This window comes from Corylus avellana, chromosome ca11 (assembly GCF_901000735.1).
Source record: "Corylus avellana chromosome ca11, CavTom2PMs-1.0".
Lineage (NCBI taxonomy): Eukaryota > Viridiplantae > Streptophyta > Magnoliopsida > Fagales > Betulaceae > Corylus > Corylus avellana.
The window spans coordinates 177,833-189,095 of NC_081551.1; the positions used below are offsets into that span (position 1 = coordinate 177,833).

Here is an 11,263-nt window from a genome sequence, read left to right on the forward strand (position 1 = left end):
ACACTAAATACCCTTCATGAATCAACAAGTATTGGCTAGTTCAACGTACAAATACTAATCGGAGATGCTTCAAATTATTATGAGAAAATCGTTTAGAATAGAAGGTGGTTCATCCATGCACACTTATTTGGAGTATGACTTGTTACTTGCTACCCAGTTTTTTCTTTTCTTTTCTTCATCTTCTTCATTAATCTTTCCCTTGCCGTTGGCAGTCTTACCAATTCATATCTACTTTTGTCATTTAAACAAAATAAATAAATAAAAAAGAAACAAATGGATGAGAGCATTAGATAAACCTCAAGCCTACCTCAAAAATTTCAAACAATAATATCTCAGAAAATGACCATCCAAAGTAGCTTAAGTATTTAATAAAGAAAGCTTCTTCTTGTACAATACGTGTAGGGATCAGTTGAAAGTCTTCCATGTCTATTAATTTACTTTTCAAAACATTTTGTAAGGTTACGCCTATACAAACGGATGAGAATATAATACCTAACATTACTAAAAAAAAATAATTAAAAAATTAATGGACATTCCAACATTAACCCAATGAAATAAATATAAGACATATACAGAGTGATAAAGTAAAAGAAATCAAGATTCTTTATTTTGGGTTGTCGGCACATTTCATGTCTATAATATAAGAATGTTTTCCATGTTTAATCACATGTTCCATGAACTTGAGATATAAAAAGAAAGGAATATAACTTTCACAAAGAAAAGTCAATAAACTAAACCTCACGCAGAAGATTCAAGATTGTAATGAAGCATGTGTTGGAATGTATATTTGCTTTTCCCAAAGTAGTCAGCTTTGAACTTAGTGGGCTGCTCAATTGCCATTGGGATTCTGCTATTTGGAAGGCCACCATGCCCATTGCAGAAATCAATGCTTTTGTCCACACCCCAACATCATTAAACATAAATCTACAAATCTTTATATCAGCTTTCCAGTTAATTATCGTATTAACACCTTTCCACAGGCCACGTCCGCTGTCTCCTCAGGGAGTAGACTACTCATAAATTCAATATTTTACAAACATATATACATATATAATTATATATTCCCCTTTCCCTAAGCCCAAAGGGTAAAAAATACGAGATAAAACCTAAATCAGTGTCATCCAAGTTCAGTTAGGTTACTTTGACCGTTCCAAATTAATTTATTTAATCTATAAATAAATAATGGATATATATAATTGTCAACAAACAATACCTCGTGTGACTTTATTATTATACCTTTACTTGTAACATAAAATAATTACCCTCTAATTGAGCCCAAATTGGGGATGTGCAACGGCAAGTTTCTCCTTAATTTGTTTTTTTTTTTTCTTGTTCTTTTTAGATTTGATTTATATGATCATGTGTAACACTCCACCACCTTATTGACACACAATATTATCCGCTTTTAACTCTTCCGAATTAGACTTCTTAGAAGGTCACACATTTTAATACTATTCTCACATAAGCACGTTTAACTATGAAATTCTGATAAGAACATGACCGTCATGGTTTTAAAACATGTTATTGTCATGAAATGTGTAAGTATACATATAAGCACATCTTTATCTCTATACACACGCGATGTGGAGTGGCTGGCAAATCATGATTGGCTAAAAATAAAGTAAAAGAAAGAAATAATTTGAAAGGCAAAAGGAAGGCATAGTATGACAAAATTTGTAGAGATGGAGAAGCCTAATCAAGCTTAATTTTGGATCCTAATAATATAAGCATGTTATAACTAATAAATCCACCCATTAAATCGCTAATCCGACCTCTCTAACAAATTGTCTCATTAATGATTGTTTTAGTACTATGAGATCCATGGGCCCTGGCCCAGGACGAGAGGGACCAATCATGGCAGCTGACATCTCACTTTTAATGGTTTGCGTTTATGTTTTTCGCCGTTGTCGGTGCAAAGGACACGAGAGTTGCGTTTCATGTCCGATGATCCAAACACACGACTCCTTAATTCCCAGATTGCTATGTATAATCTTGCGTGAGTTTGAGGACTAGCTACTGAAAATATTGGATTCCTATGTTTTCAATCAAGAAAAGCAAACTGCATTTTGGCATTCTTGAAGCAAAAAAGTAATACAAAAGCTATTGACAAAATATGATTATTTATTTAATTAATATATATATATATATATATATATATATTATTGGGGACTTGACAAGTGAAATATTTAAATAAAATTGGGTAAATTGAGGAGTCGGTTCGAACATATGATCTCTCCTCTAATAACTTATATCGTGTTAAACCATAACTTATCCCAAAGCTTAACCCACACATAAAAAAGAGTGTTAGGAATTAGAATATTAGTTAAAAGAAAAACTCTACTTACATCCAAAATTTGTAAAGTTAAGCAACCAAGATTAAAAACTTTGCGCAATTGTTACAAATACATTAGGATTTTCTTTTAAATTTTAACAAAGAAAGTAGAAATTCCCAAAACATATGCTCCAATTTTTTATTTATTTTTTAAAATAATTAGGATAATTTAGTGATTTTAAATATTTTATAAGGGGTTAATGGACATTTCATTCATTTACTGTACGATTTAACCTCAAACCCTAACGATAGTGGGGTCACAAGAAATATTATGGGATAAGTGAAGTTTCTCCTTAATTAAATTATTAATTTTATCATTTATTATTAACTTAAGCTCTAATACCATATTAAACCACTATCAATCCTTAAAATTTTAAGACAATAAAAAAAATAAATGTAATCATCTAATTAATATCATAATAATTAAAACGTACTTGAACCATTTATTGGAGGTAATAATTAGGAGTGTTGTAATTGTAAAGAAGTTAATGACATGGGCTCCGCCCCATTGGTGCGAATCAAACTCTGGCGTGGTCCAAACCAGAGAAGGACATTACAGGTTGGGCCATGCGGCCTGACATATGCGTATATGAGTCTTCATGATTTGCCAGATCCATCTACATTTGCTGCCCACTTGCATTAATGCTATTTTGTTTAATTGTTTATACAACTATGTAAACCAGACTTCAAAATTCGACCCAAATTACCATGCGAACAAAATTACAAGTAATATTCGAGCACTTTGAATCCCTTGAGAAAGATTAACCAGCAGGCCTGCACGGCTGCACCTCTAGACCTTCACATCAGAGAAAGCGTAGAGAGAGGGCAACTGGAATATTGAGTGCCCCATTACAATTAACATCGATCCCTTATTATCTCCTATCTATTTATTTTATGGGGGAAGGGTTCAAAAAGGACAAGCAATGGAAATGTTTGTTAAAGCATGTCACGCCCTCAAGCGATAGAGTGCAGGTCGAGTGCGCTTGAGCGCAATACTGGAGAAGTTTGAAGTTTAAGTGCTGCATTCGAGCGCAGGCTCGAGCGCAGTACCAGAGAAGTTTGAAGCTCAAGTACGATCGAGCACATGATCGATTGCAGTACCAGAGAAGAAAGTCGAGAATCAGGTTAGGCTGCGTTTGAGCGCAAGCCTGATGTGATCGAGTGCAGATGGGCGCACAAGGAAATCTCACAATTGCAGGAAAGCTGAAACTCAATATGGAAAGATTCTCTATATCCCTCAACCTCCTATGACGGTATGTAAATGAGGTTTGGGATCAACTAGCTGTGATCAAATCGTTTGTAAAAGGAAAGAAGGTCAACTATTGAAAGACTTGGAGACCAAGCAAGCCAATTAAAAGATCTCCTTTTCCTTCTTGTAAATTGATTTGATGAAGATTATGATTTTCTGTATTAGGGTTAGCCGTGTTCTATGTCTAGTTGTAGTAGTATATATGCTACACCAATGTAATTGTAAAATTATTAAGGAATTGAGGAACAACTTGGACTTAGTATAGGTCATTATCATATATCCTATTGGCAGTGGCCCAAAAGGTGAGCTGATATATATGCTATAGGGTTAGTACTATGGAAGATTTTTGAGGTGGTCCAAAAGCGAAAACATTCTAGTTGCTGAAGAATGTCTTTTTTGGGGTTTTTTTTTTTTGTTTGGTCAAATGCTTATTACCTCATGTGGTTTAACATTTATTTATTTATTATTATTATGTTATTTTCACTTTAATCAAATATTATTACCCCATATGGTTTAAAAAATTATTACCTCTTTACACGAAATGGAGTTGCCAGCACAGGGAGTACTGGTTGGAGCCACGTCCACCAACTGGACGAGCACACGCAGGCTTTAATCAAATACAAGACTGGATTGAAGCAAAATGATGTGTAATATATATATATATATATCATGATGAAATGCTACAAGAATTGGGTAAATTTAGAAAGAAATAATTAAGCTCAAAATTAAATGAACCAAATATTTGTTCCTATATATACTGACTAGGATATATATATGGATTTAACGTAAACAAATAATTAATTAGGTTGAGATATGAGCTATTGTTTACAAGGCAAAACAACACTTTAAATCCACTAATAACAATTAAGTTCAAATAAGTTGCACCATGAAATGAGGGGAAACTAAATGAAAATGAAAAATGAAAAAGAAGCAAGTATTAATTTGTACCAAAACAGAGAAACCTTAGGCGGCTGAGACAATGAAATGAATCACTTGACTTTTCTTTATCAACAACAAACGCAAAAAGTCAATTTTTCCAACGCACGTACATCTTTAATTATCATGCGCGGAACACTAGATCAACTCATCCTTCCATCGAGGACCAACAACCCCACCAACCCAACTTATCCTTTTTTTTTTTAAAAAAAAAAAACAAAATTATTATTTTTGTAGTGGCGCCTCCAATATGATCACATCTTTTTGGCAGGGTCGAAAACCTCGGCAAAACTTTTCATGTTCCTCAAGTCCACAGGAAACTCATGTATCTCATCGATCCACGGGTTTCTTTCCTCATGATCATCAACGTTCCTCAATGCTCTCCAAACTGCACTGCTACACTTGAACCCAGATCCAAATGCAATCTGCCACAAACGGTCACCCCTCTTGATCTTCCCTTTGGCCTCTCCGTACGACAGCGCATACCAAACGGAGGCGCTACAAGTGTTCCCAAACCTGTACAAGTTCATCCTCGAAGCTTCAACATCGGACGCATTAAATCCCATGTTTTTCTCAAACTCATCAAGCACTGGCTTCGTCCCTACATGGGGGAACACGTGCTCTATTGCTTTCTTAAAGTTTGGTGTGTAGGGTTTCACCTCCGCCACGTTGAAATATCTTATTACATAGTTTGTCAGGTATCGGATTTTTTCAGATAAGGGAAGGACCAGGGGACCCAGTGCGCGGATGTTGGCTTCGACGGCTCCGATGGCCACGGATAACAGCTCTCTGGAGACGGTTACGCCTCCGAATCCTTCGTCGTCCTCGCTTTCGTATATGCTCTGGTATGAGCTGTCAGAACTAGCTGTGTGGGTGTGGACGGAATGGAGGAGCTGGAACTTGGCCTTGCATTGATCGGACGGCTTGTTCGAGAGGAGGACGGCGGCCCCACCAACACGGAGTGGGAAATTCATTAGGAGCTTCGACTTTCCGTTGCCTCTGTAGATCATTTGCTGGGTGTTCTCTGGGCTGACCAGAAGGGCATAGGTGTTAGGGTGCGCCTGCATGTACCGGAAAATGACCATGTGATTAATTAAATATTAATTAAATATTAACAAATAAATTAACATGCAGTTCCAATTTCCAACCTAGCTCGCCTCATATATATATATGGCTCTAGGTGCATGCAATCTACGTAAATGACACCGTACATATATATATATTCATTAAAAAATGATTAAATTTTCTGATTAATTAAGCAGAAGAAGAAGAGGATCGGAAGAAGCAATTAATTACCTGGAGTAGGCCTTGGGCAAGGCCAATGGCTCGAAGTCCAGCACTGCAGCCCATGCTCGCAAAATTGTAGACCAAAACATGATCTCCAAGCTTGTACCTGTTTACTACCATGTCCGCAAGAGACGGCTCAACGTTAAGAATGGTACAAGTCGCTATCACAATCCCAATATCCTTAGGATTCACTCCGGTCTTCTCCAACAACGCATCCACCGCCCCAAACATGACGGACTCAACCTCCTTCCTTGTCTCCTCTAGGCTCAGATTCGGGGGATCCCTCATCAAATTGGAGGGCATGTATGTCTTTTCACCTAGCCCCGATCTCACCAAGCATTTCCTCATGAAGTCTATACTGTTCTCGTTGGAGTTCCCATAGATCCTGAAACGATCTAAGAACTTTTCTTTGCCGCACATCTGAGTGGCTGGCGGCTTGTAACATGCAAAATCTAACAAGAAAACTTTGCGTGAGCGCTTGGCCAGGAAAATACTTGATAACACAAATATTAGGGCTAGACAGAGAAGGGGTGCTATGAAGCTGAGATTGAGCTGGTTGATGCGCTCGGGAAGCTCATCCAAAATCATGTTAAAACTAAACATGGTGGCTGATATCGTTTACTTTTTTTTTCTTCTTCTTTGTAGGAGAATATTTTCTCTGGAAGCCAAAAACTTGGAGCTAGCTTTTATGGAGATAACAGGATACTGATCATGAAAGTGGAAGAAGATAAGCACTATCTCAAAGTTCTCTTTCAGAGCTAGCTCGATGCCTTCTAACCTCAACTAATTGTCTACAATTTAAAGGCCTTGTGTGGTTCTTCCTACCCCGCCCGCCATATGAGACCAGGTGTCGTCACTTGGAAAAAAAAAAAAAAAAAAGACCAGCGTGCCGGGAGATAGCCAATCAGTGGCTCCCCGACAAACGAAAAATAATTAATAAATAATTTTCCATCTTCGCCAGCTATGACTCGTCCCATATTATCAATTAAATTTATTCGTTGTTGGGTTCGGAAATGTTGCTTTAACCTCTCCTCTGCACTTTGTTCGTGTATTATCCGTTTCCCTTTCTTTTTTTTTTTTCTTTTTTTTTGTCTTTAATTGAAATTGTTAACAACGCGGATAGAAATTTGAGCACGCCATATATATAGATATTCAAACAACATGATTGGGTGGGACAAAAAAATTTATATATTCAAATGCTCGATATATCAGAAGAAAACAAAATTTTAGTTATTCGATCTCAACAATAAAATTATTAGTCCTTTTTACAGAAAAAGAATCTAATTAGGTTAGAATGGACTGTAGCACAGCTATTGTATTAATTGCGTCAACTTTTGATTTATATTATATGAAAGAATAATGCTAAAAATTATATTTTTATTTTAGAATATTAATGTGGTAGTCTTAGTTAATATTTTTATTTATCTTTGTTAAAAAAAGGGGATTAAGTAAAATTGCTTCATCAGCATTATTAAATAATTATTAGATAAAAATGTTGTATATGAAATTAATTTATATCAAGTTTTAAAGATAAGGACTAGGACTATCCATTAATTAATGTTGGGAAACTCCCCGTACTCCCACTTCACGCTTTCTAGCTGCAGTATTTTTTTGAATATTGGACTTTTGGGTATTATGGTGGGTCGACTTTCAAAATTATAATATTATTATTGAAATAAATTATATTATATTGTTGGAAACACACCGGCCTTCCTTCTCCACCTACCTTACTCTGCTTTCAATATTTTTGGATCGTTCATTAAATTATCAATTCCTAACTTTTGAAGAGTTTTGAAAAATGATTTTAATTTGGTTTATTTTTAATAGAGGATTTTCACCTAAACTAAAGTTTTGACTCGCAATTTCAGAATCGGGGCCGGCCATGAGCTACATGTGTATGACTGTATGAGGTAATCTTCCATTCGTTTGTGCGCAAACTGTACAGTTTAAGTGTGCAAACGTGTGATATCCAATTGTCGCTTGTAAATTCAACACGTTCGGAACCACAAATTCTTATAGACCGTAATGAAACATGGTTGGTGATCGATGACGCAACATAAAGGATTTCAATAAAGGAAATGTCTTTTTCCACCGAAAGATATTACAGATTTTCATTAAGATATACATAGTAATTTATTTAGTATATGTATATATATACTACTTTTATCTTAAAAGATTCCTTTATACTTCTTTCTATAAAACAACTCTATTTTAATTTGTTGAGATGTGGGAAGTTCTTTTTTTTTTTTTTTTTTAATGATTTTTAGTGATTTAGCTCTTTAAAATGGACGTGGATGAAGAGGAACCCGTCAATTATTTTTAAGGGGACAATTTTGTTATTTTATTTTATTTTGAACAAAACTATCCTCTTAAAACAACTAAATAGATCCCTTTGAAATATCGAGAATCTTTCTCCCTTTAAAATAGCAAAAAAAAAAAAAAAACTAATTTGGGAAAGATACAAGAAATATTTTAAAATGTGTTGGTCCATCGCACTCGATCGATCATAATGTCTTGCGTTGATCTGCAGTATTTTAAGTTGGTAATTCCTATTCATGAACATGTAAACAAAAAAAAAAAAAAAAAAAAATTGGTTATACCCATCAATATACGGGAAAATGGTTAGAAAAAAAAAAAGGGGGGGTATCCCACCGTTCTTATCAGTTATTTGGAGCTCCCCGACCACTTCCGAACAGCATATGGGAGAAACTGTTAATATGGATGATCAGAATCACAGATGATTACTAGACTTTTATTTTTATTTTTTTTATTTTTGGGGTGGGACTGTTGATGGAGGTGGGTGGCTGGCCACCTCTGTTCTTTTAACTCTTTTGCTATTATTTTGTTAAGTATTGACGATGTAATTTGAGATATTAATTGCAAGACCAACAATAATCTAAGATATTGATCCCGTGTACCATACTTGCGATTGGTCCAAGGGAGTGCACACAAGCCTAACTCGTCGTCTCAAGCGGGAGAAAAAAATTGGCTTTGTGAGAGAGAAAGAGAGAGAGAGAGCTGAGCGATGGAGTGGTTGGTAGAGGCATTGACCAATGTGCTGAAATCTCAAATTTTAAGAAATGGTGAGCTGGGTGGGTTGCTCTGAACTTTGACCAATAGTTCTAATAATGACTTTTGACGTATGACAATGGTTGGTGGGATTCGGATCCCATTAAATATTTAGAGAAATTTTAATTTTTGAAATTTTAAATTCAAGTCATTTATTTTTATTTAAAAGTTATTATTATGTTATATGTCACACTATTAGTAAAATAATAAAATAATTATAATTATTAATATCATTAATATCATTAAAAATTTATTAATATTTTATTAGTAGTGAGACATGTGACAAGATAATAACTTTTGAATGAAAATAGATCTAAAATTTCATAAATTATAATTCCCCTAAGAATTCTAAGGTATTGGTATCCATGGTTGGTGGGGGGTTTTTCCTTTTTTGTTTTTTGTTTTTTTAGTAATAAAATGGTTGGTGAGTTTGAAAAGTCCAGTTAACAAATAATTAAATCAACACCAAATATCTATTTTTATAAATTAGCACCAAATAATTAAAATAAGTAGACTGATATAAGAAATTGAGTAAGGTTATATACACGCATTTATCTCACTGTTATTATATTTTGTTGACATCACTATCAATTAGCTATTAAATTAACATTTGTTTAACAAAAAATTAAGGACTAATTAATAATATCACCGTGACATTATTATATTTTGTTGACATCACTATCACTAATAATGTCACCGTGACATTATTGAATTAACATTTTTTTTGGCTTTTTCATGTATATATGGCAGGAGACGACACTTGCTGCTTGCAGGAATGAGGCCAGGGAAAAGATGGGTTTATGTTCATGGGCCTACAAATCTCTAATCATACTGTGGCCTGGTGAAAAGAGTGAGTTAGATTTGTATGTTGGGTCTTTTGGGTAAACGGTATTGTTTTATGGCATGTGTATGGGCTTAGTGAAGTGACTTTTAAAATTATTATTTAATTAAAATTTAATAATAATTAATTACAAGTAAAATGTGATTTTAAAAGCCACATCATTTTCAAAGTAATACAAGAGTGACTTCTAGTATTACTCTCTTACAAATTTGGTTGCATTGAATTCTTCCACTTTGGTATATTAAATTAATATATATTTTATATACACCTTTAAGATTATAATCATTTTTAAAAATTTATGACATATCAGTTTGATAAAATTAGTCAAAATATTTTTTTTCTTAAATTGTTAAAGTAAACCATATTCATTTTTATTTATTTATTATTTATTTTTTATGCTTTTCCTCTTTTTAGGGAAGTGTCCTTTTTCTGGTTTGTAATCGTATTTCACTTTCTTACAATTGAATTTTATTTTCCATTCATAGGAATGATATTGATGAAACAAAGAAAAGGAGTTATGAAAATTGTGAAGCCGTGAATTAGATGTTGAGTTGTAATTTTTTTTTTTACATGTTCACATAATGGAAGGGGATGAAAGATTTAAATTAGTGACCTTCACTTCATTAGGCATGGTCCACAGCCGATTGAACTACCCCTTAAAGACATATGTTGAGTTGTAACCGTGCCAATAAGTTTCATCAGGTGACAAAACCCATATCCAATCAACAATAATTACTCATTAGACAACTTTTTTTTTTTTTATTTCTTTTTAATACAGCTTGAAATAAGAATCACATCTATAGATAACAACCCGATTGAAATCCCAACAATGCAATAAAATTATTAGGATGATTACAGTTTAACAGTTTGTTTGAATTAATAATGTATTTAAGATTTGTAATGCTATAAGTTTTCTTAAAGTCATCACAAATATAATGTGACTTTTAAAATCACCAATAGATCAAAAGTCAATAAATCACATTTCAAATTCAATGATAATTTTAAAAGTCACATCATATTTGAGATGACTCTAAAAAAAATTTTAAAAAAATTTGTAGCATTATTCATTAAAGATTCCCCTCGGATAACTCTCCTCAAACTCAACTTCTTTCTTCAATTGCAATGCAAGGGACAAACTCTTTCTTTTATTTGGGTCCCGCTAGTCAAATGCTAAATTTGCAGTTTTGGCTTAGGTGCTAAATAATAATAATAATAATAATAATAATAATAATAATATACATATATGTTGCAATAGTTTTAACATCAAAGAATTAAATTTAAACCTTTGAAAAAATCACAACATTTTTTTTTTTGTACTTTTACCACACACAAGTCAAATCCTATTTTAGCTAACCAGGATGTTACAATTGGAGCAAAACAACTAAACAAGTGCAACCGGTTTGGGTACCGCATGCATTAATGGGCCCTCCCTGTTGGATCAGGGTCCACGACAATTTTCAAGATATTGTCCACCCCCAATTTAGTAAAAGTGGGATCCCTGTTCTCTTAAATCACGAATAGTTTTCAAGCATTTTAGTAAATGTGGAAC

General features: G+C 33.8%; 1 protein-coding gene across 1 annotated transcript; it reads right to left on the reverse strand.

Annotated features, from left to right (window-relative positions):
- Positions 1-4,507: 4,507 nt before the first annotated feature.
- LOC132165807 (3-ketoacyl-CoA synthase 2-like) lies at positions 4,508-6,571 on the reverse strand. Its single transcript, XM_059576493.1, has 2 exons — positions 5,814-6,571; positions 4,508-5,578 (listed from the first exon to the last, which is right to left on the reverse strand). The coding sequence occupies exons 1-2, from the start codon at positions 6,405-6,407 to the stop codon at positions 4,772-4,774; spliced, it is 1,401 nt and encodes a 466-aa protein (XP_059432476.1). The 5' UTR covers positions 6,408-6,571; the 3' UTR covers positions 4,508-4,771.
- Positions 6,572-11,263: the final 4,692 nt, after the last annotated feature.

Excerpts from the sequence above, each read along its gene's own strand:
- LOC132165807 (XM_059576493.1), bottom strand. The coding sequence starts at position 6,407 with ATGTTTAGTTTTAACATGATTTTGGATGAGCTTCCCGAGCGCATCAAC. Across the intron at positions 5,579-5,813 it reads TTGCCCAAGGCCTACTCCAG|GCGCACCCTAACACCTATGC; the intron begins GTAATTAATTGC and ends CGGTACATGCAG.